At 39.3% G+C, this 17,004-nt stretch overlaps 1 protein-coding gene across 8 annotated transcripts in view; it reads left to right on the top strand.

The window, feature by feature from the left end:
- ENAH (ENAH actin regulator) overlaps positions 1-17,004 on the top strand; it is a 153,485-nt gene that overhangs the window by 117,581 nt on the left and 18,900 nt on the right. For 4 of the 8 annotated variants that reach the window (XM_069545465.2, XM_069545464.2, XM_069545463.2 and 1 more), the window contains exons 5-6: positions 13,470-13,774; positions 15,639-15,749. In XM_069545465.2, the coding sequence (XP_069401566.1) occupies positions 13,470-13,774; positions 15,639-15,749 (416 nt within the window). Of the gene's footprint in view, positions 1-13,469; positions 13,775-14,948; positions 15,750-17,004 lie in introns of all 8 variants that reach the window. The other 4 variants (XM_069545461.2, XM_069545460.2, XM_069545459.2 and 1 more) reach the window with 1 other exon arrangement.

Here is a 17,004-nt window from a genome sequence, read left to right as displayed (position 1 = left end):
CACACGTCTGCCCTTACATGGTCCAGAGGATCACAGACCCCCATAATTCCAACAATGGATGCTCAATGAGAATTCCTGTTGTAGAGCTCATCCACCTGGGTGGGTATCCCACTGATGCCTCATTCGTAATGTACATTCCTTCTGTCTCATATTTCTCCCAGAATTGCTGCGTGGAAAGTCTGTAATTATCTTCGTTCATGGTATCTGTTCAAGTACAGTTCTTTCTTTCTCTAAAAGCCTGTTGGGTTTACTGTTCTAATATTCTCACTGGTAGTAGGTTTCTCCAGTGTTTATTCTCTTACATACTACTATAGATTTGACTTTCTAGTTTTTCTGTCTTTAACCTAGATCCCTTTCAGCTATTCCTACTTTATTACTGCCAGATTAATTTTTTTTATTAAACTTTTTTTGCTCAAACAGTACAGGAGGGTCTCAAGTTAGGGAGGGTAATCTGCTGCACAGTTGTGCCTTCCCTCATATTAATCACCAGATTTAAACATTTTTAACCATTTCTACCTTAAGTTCTTTTGATGAGTTCTTCCATAATAATTTGTTTATATTTATATTTTTTGATTAGTCACAGAGAGTAGCTATTGAATCTTTGCTATGAAAAATGAAGATTTCTTTACTTCCCCTGCCAATTATGAGTAGTTTTTATTTTTAGTTCCTCTTGGGCTTTGCTGGTAGCTCAGCAGTAAAGAATTTGCCTGACAGTGCAGAAGACACAGGTTCGATCCCTGGAGAAAGAAATGTCAGCTGACTCCAGTATTCTTGCCTGGAGAATTTAATGGACAGAGGAGCCTGGCGGGTCGCAGAGAGCCGCATACAACTGAATGACTAGACAAGGACAGCCTTAGACAATATGTCTTAACTCCTAACTCTGTAAGAGGAATGCAGCAGTTCTGCACATCCCGCTGCCCCCTTTCTTCCCTTCTGCAGCCTAGCTTTGGCAGACACATCATGTTTTTTATTATTTTCAAGGTTTATACATTTGCAGTCTTTCTGTTACTGTTACTAAATTTTTGTCTTTATGTTGTAGGTGATCTTTTCCCCCCCTTCCTAGAGTCCATTTAACCTTCTTAGTAACCACAGTAGTCTGAGTTTTCACCAAGATGTGATTAGATTAGGTTTTGGGGTCCTCCCCTATTTATTAAGCTCAATACTTAGTGGACTGTTTCTGTTTGGGAAGACTTAGCCACAGCTCCTAATTTTTAAGAAATTTTAATTTCTTAAACCATTTCCTTCTGTTTCTTCTGTTCTCTTTTTGGGGAACTCCTACTGATCAAATGCTGGGCCTCCTGAATTATTTCCTTATGATGCTTGTGTTTTCTCATTTCCTGCCTCTGTTTCTTTGTTCTGTATTCTTAGTGATATTTTTAAAGATATTTATTTATTTATGGCTACATCAGATCTTAGCTGTGGTGTACAGGCTTAGGAGTGCATAGGCTCTGTAATTTGTGTTGCACAGGCTTAGTTGCTCTTAGGCATATGAGATCTTAGTTCCCTGAGCAGGGATTGAATCTTTGTCCCTTGCATTGGCAGGCAGATTCTTAATCACTGGACCACCAGGGAAGTCCCTTCTTGGTGATATTTTAAACTGTACGTTCTAGACCAGAACTGTCCAGTAGAAATAGAAGCTACACGTTCAATTAAAACTTTGCTAGTAACCATACTAGCAGAAGTGAAAAGAAACATAAAGTTATTTTTAATGATTAGGGAGAAGAGGGATGACCGGTGCATTTTCTTCAGATAATGTGTGTGTTTCTTCGTCAGCTTGAGTATGGCTGTGTTTCACACTCCCATTCTCTCTTATCTGCTCATCTCAAGTTAGGTCTTCCCCAGCTTCTTCTCATGTCTGCTTCAGCCATCCTCCTTGTGTGTTCTGGACTCTGGATGCCTCCACTCTTCAGTCCAATTTTGTTAAAGGCTAAGTGTATTGTTCTAAGTGCTTACAGTACATGAAGGTGAGGAGCGGTGGACAAAAAGCCTCACCCTAATCAGAGAATAGAGGGAATGTGGCATGGTGTAATAGAAGGTGGTCAGTGCTGTGGGGAGAAGTAGAGCTGAATAAAGGGAATATATGTTGCAGGAAGGCAGGGGAAGTGGTTATAACTTTAAAGAGGTTGGTTGGAGTACATCTTCTAGAAATGAACAGAAGGAGTTAGCGGAGTAGATGTCTGGGTAAGTGCATTGCAGCAGAGAGAATGGTTCTGCAAAGCCTTAAGGCAGGACTGTGTTCGCCTGTGTAGGGAGGAACAAGGAGATGTTGAGGCTTTAGCTGAGAGAACAGGAGCCAAAAAGGAGAGTCGTATCATGCAGGACCTTAAAGGCGGTTATAAAGAGTTTATTTTTTATTCTGAGAGAAATGAAGTACCCATTGGATGATTTTGATGGGAATGATCTGGCTTAAAATTTTAACAGAATTAGTCTGGCTGCTCTAATTCTGTTAATTTTGGGATTCCCTGGTGGCTCAGATGGTAAAAAGTCTGCCTGTGATGGGGGGGACCAGTGTTCTATCCCTGAGTCAGGAAGATCCCTTGGAGAAGGAAATGGCACCCCACTCCAGTGTTCTTGCCTGGAGAATCCCAGGGACGGAGGAGCCTAGTGGGCTGCCGGACACAACTGAAGCAACTTAGCAGCAGCAGCAGCAATGGGAAGGATGAGATTAGTATGAACTGAAACGGGCGAGACTGAGTAGATTTTTGGGGGAGAGATCAGATGAATTTTGAAAATGCTACACTTCAAGTAGCAATGTTGACTAGGTAGTTTGATGTGCTAGTCTGTAGAAACTGGGAAAGAACTCTAGACATGTAACTCCTCCCTACCCTTTCTGCCTTCCGAAAATTGGATGATAAATTGGGTCTACGAAAGACCGCTCAGTGTAATTTCCTACTTTGTAATGGGTTTGTTTATGCACACTTTTAATTCCGTTAGAATTCTGGAGTGGGGAAAGATAGTGTGACTGGTCCAATCTCCTGACTTGACTAAGAGCCCAGGCACTCCTGTTACTCGCTGCCTGCATTCCTGGTGGCCAGCTCTCCTGGCACCCAGTTCAGTTCTTTGGCCTGGAGAGCCCCCCATGTGCCTCTTTCCTCTGTATGACTGTTCCTACACCATGCTCTGTTTTCCCCTCTGCGCTTCCCTGAGTAGCATTTTGCCTCTTCTGTCCTGCCCTTCTTAGTCTTTCTATCTTTCCATTTTTCTGTAGACTCTTCTCCAGGTATTTTAATGATTTTCTTTTCTGAACTCCTACAATTTAACCACACCCTTTTTATATTTTATTGTTTGTTATTTTACATATGAGTCTTAATCTCTACAGTAAACATTGTTGGCTATTTGAGAGTAGGGACCCGAATAAAGTTTTTAATAAAAAGCTAGTGGTACTGAATTCATTTACATGTAGGTGTTGGGACATAACAGGCAGAAAATAGGAGTTCATAAGGTTGTTGGGACCATTAAGTAAGATAATACACACGATTTTCATGCTGCCTGGGCTCTTCGTCTGGGCTCTGAGAGCCAGTGGGGAGGTATTCCTGACGAAATGTTCTCTGAGCTGTGCCTTGAAGAGGGAGTGAAGTAGGAATCTGAATCTGATTTCTGAAGAATCTGCTTTTGTTTGGGACAGTGCATTGGACATTGAGGAGCTTCAGTTGCATTTTAGGGACATCAGTTGTACAATGTGAAGACAAGGAATGGCCATCTGCTTTCTGGTTTCTGCAGTTTTGTTGATGAGTGATGTTACAAATTGAATAGTGTCTCCCAAGAAATCCACTACCTCAAAATGTAACTTTTTAGAAATAGAGTTGTTAGTTATGATGAGGTCATACTCGAGTGAGATGGACCCCCTTTGTCCACGGTGACTGGTGTCCTTATAAAAAGATGAGAAAGTTACAGAAACAAGATAATCATGTGAAGACACAGAGGGCACCATGTAAAGACGGAGACAGAGACTACAGTGATCCTTCTGCAAGGCAAGGAATGCCAAGAATTACCGGGCTTCTGAGAAGGAAGAGGAAGGCATGGACAAGACTCTTCCCCTGGGGCCCTTAGAGGGAACCGGCCCTGCTGACACCTTGATCGCAGACTTTAACCTCATACTGGGGGAGTGAATTTCTGTTGTTTTAAGCCACCTGGTGTGTGGTCTTTATTATGGTAACCATAGAAACCAATATAGGTGGTCACTAACTTAGTAGACCAGCAAAAGCTAAACTTGATGCAGGACAGAGAAGAGGAGATGTGGGTGAGAGGCCGTACTGGAGGGGGGATGAGTGAAAGCCGCCAGCTTGGTCTCTTTCCCTTGCTCAGTTGCCGTCATTGGCAGCCAGACCTGTAGAACTCAGGTGAGGAAGAAGAGTCCTCAGAAGAGTCCTCCTCCAGAAACTTGCTCAGCCAAGAGAAAAACCAAAGATGTTGACATCCAGGGTCCTTCCCCGTGAAGCTCATTTTTTTAAGGCCTTCTGAATCAGCTTTAGTACTGCTTATAAATGTGAATGGACAGCCAGGGATCTTCATGTCTTTAAGGACAACTTCTACAAAATGAAGACAGATCAAAACAAACAAAAAAATTGATATTGGAGGAAATAGATGTAATAACAGGGAACAGAGGAAAACCTAAAAATATACTGTCATAGCTTCAGAGAAATAAGAATATATTTCATCCATAAAGCAAACATTTGTAGCTATTTTATACTTCCCTGATATTCCAGAGATATTGCTCTCCTAATGTGGCAGGAGGTGGGAAGTGGGTTCGATCCCTGGTCAGGGAACTGGATCCCGCATGGCAGAGCTTAAAGATCCCATATACTGAAACCAAGACCTTATACAGGAAAAAGATATGTGTGTGTATCTATATACAAATATATAGATAGATATTTATATCTATATGCAATATAGATATACACACACATATATATTTTAAAAAGAATGAGTGTAGGAAATGTACTTAGAAAAATTTTTTGAAACAGCATTAATTTTAATAATAGGAGGTTTGAGAAATAAGATTGAGGCAGTTGTCCTGAAAATAGCAGTAAAAGAGATAGTATATGAGTATATAGTATATGAGATGGTACATGAGGGGGAAAAAAATAAAGATCAGATTAGGTAGCACACCATCCAAATAATAGGAATTTTAGGAGAAGAAAGAACAAAAATGTGAGGAAATGGAACCTGCAAACAAATAATATACGGAACTTTTCCTGGGATTCAGTGGCCTGCTCATGGTCAGGGGTGCTGACTTCTTCTGAAAAGAGCCAGACAGTGAAGGACCTAGACTTTGTGGGCCACAGGGTCGCTGTGCCATTAGTTCATCTCTACCCCGGTAGCTCTGTGAGATGGGCCAACATTTTCTGGGGGAAAGAAAAAGAGTAAGCAAACAAACAAAGATAGATCACCTGATAATATTTGACCCCGTTGAGAGGGTCCAGAGTTCTGATGGAGTTTGGGGTTAGGTATGGAAAAAAGAATCAAATTCTGAAAATAGCCATTTTTAACACCACTGTTAAAGGAATTGTTCTGGAAAATAAATATGGTCAGCATGAGTAAGTTAAGTGGCTGCTGATGTATCCAAAGTGCCGTCATGACTTTATTGGCAGAATAAGGAAGGTGAGATTTTTAGGAGGGTTAGAGAGTCTGGGAATTAAATCGTTTATGTAGTACTAAGTCAGGAAATAACTTCTAAATCTGAAAGACTAAGAAGTATTAGTTCTAAACAAATACATTAGTTAGAAACATAAATATCAAATGTGTTGAATGTAGTTGTTTCTCGGGAGAGAAATCAGAAGTGATGAAGAGTTGAGAAGAGGATTAGTGTGTTGGATTCAGTTCAGTCGCTCAGTCATGTCTGACTCTGCAACCCCATGGACTGCAGCATGCCAGGCTTCCCTGTCCATCACCAACTCCCAGAGCTTGCTCAGACTCGGATCTGTCAAGTTGGTGATGCCATCCAACCATCTGATCCTCTGTCATCCCCTTTTCCTCCTGCCTTCAATCTTTCCCAGCATCAGGATCTTATCCAATGAATCAACTCTTTGCATCAGATGGCCAAAGTATTAGAGCTTCAGCTTCAGCATCAGTCCTTCCAGTGAATATTAAGGACTGATTTCCTTTAAGATGGACTGGTTGGATTTCTGCTATCCAAGGGACTCTTAAGAGTCTTCTCCAATACCACAGTTCAAAAGCATCAATTCTTCGATGCTCAGCTTTCTTTATGGTCCAACTCTCACATCCATACATGACCACAGGAAAAACCATAGCTTTGACTAGACAGACTTTTGTTGACAAAGTAATGTTTCTCCTTTTTAATAAAGTCTGTCACTGTTTCTACTGTTTCCCCATCTATTTGCCATGAAGTGATGGGACTGAATGCCATGATCTTCCTTTTTGAATGTGGAGTTTTAAGCCAGCTTTTTCACTCTCCTCTTTCACTTTCATCAAGAAGTTCTTTAATTCCTCTTTGCTTTCTACCATAGGGTGGTGTCATCTGTATATCTGAGTTTATTGATATTTCTCCTGAGAATCTTGATTCCAGCTTGTGCTTCATCCAGTCTTACATTTTGCATGATGTACTCTGCATAGAAGTTGAATAATCAGGGTGACAATATACAGCCTTAATGTACTCCTTTCCCAATTTGGAACCAGTCTGTTGTTCCATGTCTGGTTCTAACCACTGCTTCTTGACTTGCATACAGATTTCTCAGGAGGCAGGTCAGGTGGTCTGGTATTCCCATCTCTTGAAGAATTTTCCAGTTTGTTGTGATCCATACAGTCAAAGGGTTTGGTGTAGTCAAGAAAGCAGAAATAGATGTTTTTCAGGAACTTGCTTCCTTTTTCTGTGATCCAACAGATGTTGGCAATTTGATCCCTGGTTCCTCTGCCTCTTCTAAATCCAACTTGAACATCTGGAAGTTCATGGTTCATGTACTGTTGAAGCCTGGCTTGGAGAATTTTGAGCATTACTTTGCCAGTGTATGAGATAAGTGCAATTGTGCGGTAGTTTGAGCATTCTTTGGCATTGCCTCTCTTTGGGATTGGAATGAAAATTGACCTTTTCCAGTCCTGTGGCCACTGTTGAGTTTTCCAAATTTGCTGGCATATTGAGTGCAGCACTTTCACAGCATCATCTTTTAGGATTTGAAATAGCTCAACGGGAATTCCATCATCTCCACTAGCTTTGTTTGTAGTCATGCCTCCTAAGGCCCACTTGACTTCTCATTCTAGGATGTCTAGCTCTAGGTGAGTGATCACACCATCATGGTTATCTGGATCATGAATATCTTTTTTGTATAGTTCTTCTGTGTATTCTTACCACCTCTTCTTCATATCTTCTGCTTCTGTTAAGTCCATACCATTTCTGTCCTTTATTTTGCCCATCTTTGCATGAAATATTCCCTTGGTATCTCTAATTTTCTTGAAGAGATCTCTAGTTTTCCCATTCTGTTGCTTCCTTCCATTTCTTTGCATTGATCGCTGAGGAGGGCTTTCTTATCTCTCCTTGCTGTTCTTTGGAACTCTGCATTCAGATGGGTATATCGTTCATTTTCTCCTTTACTTTTTGCTTCTCTTCTTTTCCCAGCCATTTGTAAGGCCTCCCCAGACCCCCATTTTGCCTTTTTTGCATTTCTTTTTCTTGGGGATCTTGGGGATGGTCTTGATCCCTGCCTCATGTACAATGTCTCGTACCTCCGTCCTTGGTTCTTCAGGCACTCTGTTAAATCTAATCCCTTGAATATGTGTCTCTTCTGCTGTATAATCATAAGGGATTTGATTTAGGTCATACCTAAATCAAATGGTCTAGCGGTTTTCCCTACTTTCTTAAATCTGATTTTGGCAATAAGGAGCTTATTATCTGAGCCGCAGTCAGCTCCCGTTCTTGTTTTTGCTGACTGTATAGAGCTTCTCCATCTTTGGCTGCAAAGAGTATAATCAGTCTGATTTCAGTATTGATCTGGTCATGTCCATGTGTAGAGTCATCTTTTGTGTCGTTGGAAGAGGGTATTTGCTATGACTAGTGCATTCTCTTGAGAAAACTCTGTTACCTTTGCCCTGTTTCATTTGGTACTCCTAGGCCGAACTTGCCTGTTACTCCAGGTATCTCAACTTCCTACTTTTACATTCCAGTCCCCTGTGATGAAAAGGACATGAGCATGGCTCATAGTTTCATTGAGTTAGACGAGGCTGTGATCCATGCCATCAGTTTGGTTAGCTTTCCGCGAGTGTTGGATTAGTGTTTTATTATAAACTTTGTAACACTTTGACCTTTTAAACTATTTTATAAGTTTAATTTTAAAATTTTTCATGAGGGTAAAATTGAGTTGACAGAATGAATGTTTACCTTAGATGTTAAATCTTATTAGTCCAGTACTTTTGCTATAGTAAGATGATGATAGTATAGTTTTCTATTCATATTTTGTGTGTCATTTGTTAATACCAATTTCTGATTCCTACTCATACTATTAATTTGGCTTCCTTGGCTGACTGATGAAAAAACATATTCTAAGAAACATGAGTCAGTCCTATGTCAGTCTCAGCATAGAATTTAATTTAGTTAGTATCTATAAATAGTTTGCAAATCATCACTACTACCTGAAAGTTATAAGAAGGGAGTAATAACCTCAGCACAGAAGCAGGAGTTGCAACGATGAGAGTGTACTGTCCTCAGGTTAGCCTTCAGAGGCAGGATGGACCAAGAGTGGACCGCCTTCTCTTGTGAGTATTGTCTCCTGTCTCAGGAGTTTTATAATATTAAAAACTTTATTATCTTGTTTAGTTTTATCCATTGTTTGTTTGTTTACTAATAGAGATTTGAAATGCCCACATTTTATTTATGCGGTTTTATTTTCTGTCAAATGTTGATAGCATTAGTGTTACTGAATGTTAGCAACCTGGAGCATTTTTCCTGATCCACCCTCCTACTTCATTATGTTGAAATTTAAATTACTTTTCATTTACCTAGTGCTATTTTTTTGATACATAAGGCTGAATGAAATGTATTTTCAAATTTTTATATAGATTTTGCTTGCTGTAAGAAAAATAAGTCTTTGAGTGAACATAAACTAAATATGTGTTCAAGTATATAAAAAAGCTATTGATCTTATTGTTGCCTGGTGCTTTGTGCATTCTCTTTATATTTGGGGATAACTCTTCTCGGGAAGAAATAGATATTTTGGTGGTGGGAAGAATTTTTCCCGATAGTTTTAAATGCTCTTTATGGCTATAATATTAGTCATTTGCACTGTTTTTTTTTTTTTTAATGAAAAAATATATTTTCCCAGAAACTTTTAAATTGCTGTAAAATGCATATCCAAAAGAAAAATTAATCTCCAGAATGTTTCCATCATTCAGAATTAGGGCCTGTGTACTTTGAAAAAATTTTCAGTTGGAAACAGTCATTTGTAGTCAGAACTCTGGGAAGAAGAACCATGTGCATTTCCAGGGTGTGAGCTGGCTGTGATATTTCTAAGAAAAGCAGAGTTTATAAATTTGGAAACTGTCCCCCTAAAAAGATATACAAATGTCTTGCTTTAGAAGTCAAAACATGAAAGTCAGTAGATTTATATATACCATCCAGTTTAGGTGGGAATTATTCATTCCACTGTGGATTTGTAAGCCTGAGATTTTGACACACAACTTGGGAAAATATGTTTAGATGTGTTTCTTTTCAGTGAGCAGGCTAAAAATCAGAGACTTCAAACACTTTTTCTTTCTTGCATCTTTCTTCCTTTCAAATCAAAAAAATGAATAGCAGAATCTCCTGGCGCTGTAGGAACCGCCTACTTCAGTCTTCTGTCGGTGAACTTGGATGATCTTTCTGGCATTGTGCTCTTTTCTTACATCAGTATATTCCTTTTCTTTCATAGCCTGAAAACCCAGATATTATGATGCGTGGAACTGTTCTTTTAAGTCAGGGTACATTGGTTGTTAATGCCATTATTTAATACTTCTTTCAGATTCACTTTACTCATACCTGGCCTTCCACCTGTGCTTTAAGCTTATTTTTTGTGGTAAAAGTGGTCTAGAGAAGCAGCCATTAACTGGGGGGTTAAAAAAAAAAACAAGAATTTGGATGAGAGATGAAATGTAGTCTTAGAGTACTGTGTGTTTCAGCTGTGAACAGCGTTTACATTATCATGTTAATAATGTAAACTCTGAATGAATATTGATGTAACCAAAAATCCGTATTTTCCCATGACTATATTGAGAAAAGCCTGTGTGTGGTGAGGGAGTTGGCGAGAGATATCTTATGTCAGTAGACATATTTTATAAAATTAAAATATGAAAAGAACTGACATATCTAAAGAAACAGCCAAAAGAGTTGACAGTCATTATCTCTGATCTGTTGGAAACTGAGATGGGAGGGTTGGAGCAGTGAACTGCTGCTTTTTTCTTACAGACTTTAAAAACTACGTGCTTGTATTATTTTGATGGAATAAAATGAAAGAGGTAGCACAGGATTTTAACAGAGCCGAATATATTGAATATTTTAATATCATAGATCTTAGTACAGCTACATTAAAAGTTAAATACTTTCCCCTAGCTTCTGTTTTCAGATATATTCTAATTAGAATAATATGGGTATATCTTTTGTCTTTTGGACCCAGTAGGCTGTTTAGAGTATTACATTTAATATGCTCTTATTTTTTGAGGAGTGTTGTGTATTTCAAATGCAACATAAGCCCTAGCTGAGTTTATTCATTAGATGCCGGTTATTCAAAAATAATAATTTTGTCTTATTATTAAAAACATTCTTCTGAATACACCTTATTTCTTGCCCTCATCCCTGCAGTGATATTGTTATCCCTTAGAAACTTCGGCAGCTAGTATTTTATCAAATAGTAGAGTGAAGTCAGTAATGTACCCTAAAAGTCAGATTTTATTATTTGTCAGTATTTTTAAGCAGCTATTTCTCATAAGCAGGACTACCCTATGTGTCTTCTGTTTTTCTCCTGCATTTACTGAGTATGGTGATCTGTCCAGAAAGAAGCTCTGTATTTTTCTGCTAATAGGAGAGGGCTTGGACTTTTCTTTTTGTTTAATTATCAATTAAGGAAACATGAAAGGTAGAGATTTATGGAAAGATTTTATTGGTTTATTGATACTGCTGGGAGGAATAAAAAACAGCATACACATTTCTGTCATGTAGCAGCACTTCCTCTAGTCAGAACCCAGTCAGCTTATCAGTCAGTCCAGGGAAAGTCTCAATTTGAAATTTCCAAATAATTATTACTATAGCTCACATTTATTGAATGTTCTTATGCTCCAGGTACTTACTAAGAGCTTTCACAATACTATCTCATTTCATCTTCCCGCCAATGCTTTGAAATATTTTATGTGTAAGATGAATATAACCTTTTATTTTAAATCTTAGGGCAGGTTAATTTTTATAGCAGTTTAATCATTTAAGTTGAGCTGGATACTTGGAGACATCTAAAGCAAACTATTTTAGAGCCACACGCAGGAGGCTTCTGCAGGTTTTAGTATAATTGCAGATATTTTTATAGTCATCATTTGAAGTCCTAGAGTTGAGATTTTTAGTCAGATTGAATATAAATACTGAGACATTCTGTACTTCCTTAGATAAGGAGAATTTTGACTTTTTCTAATTTAATGAAGCATTGATAGGATTGAAAGCATAGGTATAGGCATAAAGGGTAAATTTAACAAAGTGATTCTAAAATTTACCTAGAAAGAGTTAAATATCTAAGAATCATCTAGAAAAACTCAAAAAGAAGAGTAATAAGAAAGGCTTCATCCTAGTAAATATTAAAGTATACTTTCGGCATCAAAGCATCAAGATATTAGTGCCTTGCCAGACAAGCAGATCCATGCCCCAGAACATTCTGGAAGTTCAGTAATGCACATGTAGAGGTGACATCTTAAATCAGGGCTATAAACTGTTCAATAATAGGTGCTGTGATATAGGTCACTTCTTCACATGTTAAGCCCAAGACGAATTTCATATGAACTAAGGCTTTTATTGTAAAAAATAAAAGTATGAAAAGAAAGTGTTAGCAACTATATAATCTTTTTTGTGGGACAAGGCTGCCTAAGAAGGGTATCGAAAGCAGGTTATGTAAAGGAATAACATTACTCGATTTTCTATATAAAATTAAAAGTCATATTACAAAACAACACTTTTAAAATCAAAAACATAAAGCCATAATAAAAGTTAATACCTATGACCAATGTGTGGCAAAGCGTTGTTACCTTTAATATAGAAAAGAACCTTTCAAAGAAATATGGAGTATTAACTCTCCCAAGAAAGCTGATCAAAGAACGTATGCAGTCAATACTAATATAAAAATCAGTAAACAAATTGTAAAATATTTAACATCAGAATTAAATAAATGAAAATTGTTATATGATATCAATCATATTGGCAGAGATTAAAAACAATGATAGTGTTCAGTGTTAGTGAAAGGAAAGAAAAGTGGATATTCTCATATACTGTTGGACTGCTGCTGCTGCTGCTGAGTCGCTTCAGTCGTGTCCGACTCTGTGCGACCCCATAGACAGCAGCCCGCTGGGTTCCCCACTGCTGGCGAGTGTTATTTGGCACCACCATTGCTGAAGACAGTTTGGAACTGTATATAAAAAATCTCGATATTTATATATTTTCATCTAGCAAATCTGTGTGGATGGTGATGCTTAAGAAGCAGAAAACGGTTCAAAGATACGTGAGGATAAATGTTTATTGCCATATTAGTAATAGTATTAGGCTAACATATTGTACCATAGGAGACTGCTCAAACTGAACAACTGAACAGTGGAATACTACACCGGCATGAAAAGTAAAGGTGCAAAATTTTACTTTGCGTTAAATACCTTTTACAATATATCAAGTGGGAGAGAGGAAAGCAGATTTTTTTTGGTTTATATTCCTCATGTATTTTTACATGAGGAAAAGTCTGGAAGCATGAATGCCAAAATGTTAATTTTACTGACCTCTGGATATGAGACTTAATATGATTTAAAGTTTATTTCTTCTCTTAACTGGTTTTCCCCATTCACCAAACTTTTATTGAGCTATTGCTGTTACTAGCCATTGTATTTTCTGATATGATAAAGTATAATTTGTACAATGAAAATTTGATGTCATTTTAGGAAGGTAATTACAAATTAGAAATATTTTCATTAAATGAAATAATGTCTTGGTCTTTAAAGTGGTGTGTTCAGTTACTCGTTTCTTTGGACCACTTTATTCAGGAAAAGTGCAGGATAAAATGTGATATTAGTTTAATGTCCTGAAACAGCGAAAATGATCCTAGTAAGAGAAAATTTTTTCATTTGTATGTACCATAAGCTGTCTCTGCTGAACATAGTCCTTCTTCACTTGGAAGGAGAGATGTTGATTGCATGGTCTACACTGCTTTGTATTTAAATCAGAAATAAGGTTCTTGTAGGTTCATTGTGAAAAGAATGGGTTTTCATTGTGAGTAGCCATAATTGCCTACTGTTTACTTTCTTAATTTCAGGCAACTACAAGAGCAGCAACGACAAAAGGAGCTGGAGCGGGAAAGGCTGGAGAGAGAAAGAATGGAGAGGGAGAGGATGGAGAGGGAGAGGTTAGAAAGGGAAAGGCTGGAGAGAGAGCGGCTGGAGCAGGAGCAGCTGGAGCGGGAGAGACAGGAGCGGGAACGCCAGGATCGCCTGGAGCGGGAGAGACAAGAGCGGGAGAGGCTGGAGAGACTGGACCGGGAACGGCAGGAACGAGAGCGGCAGGAGCAGCTAGAGAGGGAGCAGCTGGAGTGGGAGCGAGAGCGGAGGATATCAAATGCCGGTAAGAAGTTTACAGACTGTTCTGTGTTCCTGATGTCTGAGCTTGGTGGTGTTTGGTGGAGTCATAAATTAGGAAGAATATTTAGCATTTGAGATTCTTGGGATGAAGCAGTACGATTCGAAATTAGAAAAAATATGTGGCGATTGCTACTTTATCTTTTTTTTTTTAATTTCTCTCTGTGTTGCTTTTATTGCTTGGAGACTTAAAGCTCTTGGAAAATTTTATTCTGGCATTCTAATTCTTCTAACTGCCTATAAATTGGCTATAAAGTATAAATTATTTTCATGGGAAATTTTTTGTGTTGGATGAAGTTGGGATATATTTCCCTTTTGAGGTTGCTTCAATTTTCTTGAATACTGTAGCTTTCCAGAAATTTGCTTGATTGTGTTCTCAAGTTTTTGAAGGAGGAATTAAAAACAGCAAGTTAAAAAATACCATCTCTAAAGCTGACTAATAATGTAAACATATTTTAATATTGTGAAAAATTAGTGAAAATTACTAAATATGATGGAATTTTATTGAAGGACGTATGGGTAAAGATATGACTAAAAATTTGAGGTATTTTGACATTCATTAAAATTAACATTTATTATAGGATTTAACAATTTTTCTATTCCATATGATCTATATCTAAAGTCTCAATGTGGGTTGATTAAATATTGATTGGTTTGTTGGGTTAATTCATTTGTTTTGATTGCCTAGTTATTTTCTGGGATTATAGTCAACATAACTTTTCCACAAATGATCATTGAATTTGGAGGCTTCTAGCCCTTACTGATGAACTTTTTGCTAGTTTCTCTATTATTTTTAAAAAGCAACTTATTCTTCTTTGTGATCTTATTCATGTAATGTTAATGTCCTTTCAGTGGATAAAATAATGAAGGTTAAGACGACTGTATTTTTTTTGCTGTAAGAATAAGCTAATCAGTTTAATTTACTGATCTGTTACTTGATTTAAAGAAAACATACTGTCTTTTGGATCTAAAAATTTACTTAAAGTTAAAACGTTCTTGAGTGAAGTCAGGTATTTGCACATGTGCTTTAATTCTCTGGAACTAACTGTAGTCTACGTTTGTACATTTTGTCTGAATGCTGGTTTTGTGGCTTTACTAGCTCCCTTTTTCTCTCTCCTTTTTTATCCTGTCTTTCGCCGCTGCTTTCTACCTCTGTCCAGCTCCATCCTCCGACAGCTCCCTGTATAGCGCTCCACTTCCTGAGTATGCCAGTTGCCAGCCTCCTTCAGCACCTCCTCCATCATACGCTAAAGTCATCTCAGCTCCAGTGTCAGAGGCCACTCCTGAATACGCTGTAGTGACCGCTTTGCCACCTACTTCCACACCCCCTACACCACCACTTCGACACTCCGCGACACGTTTTGCGACATCTCTAGGTTCAGCCTTCCACCCCGTTCTTCCCCACTATGCTACAGTTCCTCGTCCTCTGAACAAAAACTCTCGACCTTCTTCTCCTGTGAACACCCCCTCTCCTCAGCCTCCAGCTACGAAGCCCTGTGCCTGGCCGACTTCCAATTTCTCACCCCTCCCTCCATCTCCTCCAGTAATGATTAGCAGCCCCCCAGGCAAAGCCACGGGTCCAAGGCCTGTCCTCCCCATTTGTGTTTCTTCTCCTGTGCCCCCGATGCCCCCCTCACCAACAGCGCCCAACGGGCTGCTTGACTCTGTCCCACACCCCGTGTCTCCGCCGCCTACCTCAGGGCCAGCAGCGCCGCCGCCGCCGCCGCCGCCACTGCCTTCCCTGGCACCACTCTCACACTGTGGATCTCAAGCTTCTCCTCCGCCTCCGAGCACCCCTCTTGCCTCAACTCCCTCATCCAAGCCTAGTGTTCTCCCTTCTCCCTCTGCAGCTGCCCCTGCCTCTGTGGAGACTCCTCTAAACTCTGTGCTGGGAGACTCCTCTGCTCCTGAGCCAGGCTTGCAGGCAGCCTCTCAGCCGGCCGAGACTCCAGCCCAGCAGGGTAAGGCTTCCCTGATCGCGACTAACCGCTAAGCCCTTGAAAATGTTCCACCCCAGACAGCTTCACTTCCCTAGAAGAATGGGGAGGATGGTTTTGAAAAAGTTGAAGGTGGGTTTCTTTCTGTTGGATTGATTGCATTTGGAGGATCAGTAGGAGGAGTTTCCCTGTTGAGCTAGATTTGGGTTTTTGTGCAGTGTTGGAGGTGTTTTTCCGTGTTTCAGGGTCTCTGTACATTTCTCTGAATAATCACTGGGAAAACATTACTAGACACATTAATCCACACAATAAATATATAGTCAAACGTGTCTTCCTTTAATTTCTGGGAAATACAGAAATTATGTTTAGTGCCCAACTGTAGTCATTAGATCTGTGTCATCCAGGAGTCTCCTCTGGGACAGTTCTTATCTTGGACCCTGTTTCTTTTTGGCCCCTCCTGTATGCATTGGGCTTCTCATATCAGACTTCCAGGGGTGGCTGCCACCCTAAACCATGGGGAGCATCCCAACTTTGCACACACTGGGGAGAGGGCAGTCGTGATGTTTGCCCCAAAGGATTCCATGGTCCGGATTGTAAGCCTATGGGGATAGTTGGGAGATGGTAGCATCCTCTACAGTCATCCCCCTACTCCCCATGCTCGAACTTTGCTGTCTCAGTGACAGGGAAGGGGGGTGTAATCTTCTAGGTATGGATTATTCCTAAGTAGAGAAGGACCTCGTTCTGTAAGTAAATAAAAAGATTCCTAGCAACCACTCCCTTTTTAAAATAGGATTTAGTGAGAAATTCAGGAAGGAATATGACAAATTTGTACTTACGAAGAAGCAGTTTTATAGTCTGGATTTAAGCACATCTTAAAAAAAGATCTTAGTTCTAGGGGTCTTGTTATCTCCGTATATATATTTTTCATGTTGACTTGCTGAATTTTGCTTAAACGTTGCATCAGAATTCTAGTAGGTGCAGTTCAGTATCACTGTGAAAGTAGTGCTGGACAAAAGAGGCACAGTTTGACAAGGTCAGTCACCCCACCTCCTGTGTCCTCAGAGTTCTGTTGGAAGATTGACAGCCTAGCACAGTTTTTTCTTCCAGGAGTTTGTCGTTTCAGCTTGTGTCACTGTTCAAAGTTACCAGTTTTGAAAAACTCAACTACCCAATACGCAAATAGCATTTTGTTTGTCCTAAAACAGCCCTTTAAGGCTTCAGGGAAGGGGGAAGGACCTACAGGGTCAGTCTCCGGATTCTCCTTCTTATCCACTACTTT

This window comes from Ovis canadensis, chromosome 12, assembly GCF_042477335.2.
Source record: "Ovis canadensis isolate MfBH-ARS-UI-01 breed Bighorn chromosome 12, ARS-UI_OviCan_v2, whole genome shotgun sequence".
Classification (NCBI taxonomy): domain Eukaryota; kingdom Metazoa; phylum Chordata; class Mammalia; order Artiodactyla; family Bovidae; genus Ovis; species Ovis canadensis.
Note: the sequence above shows the minus strand (reverse complement) of the source record. Positions and strands in the feature narration are given on the sequence as shown.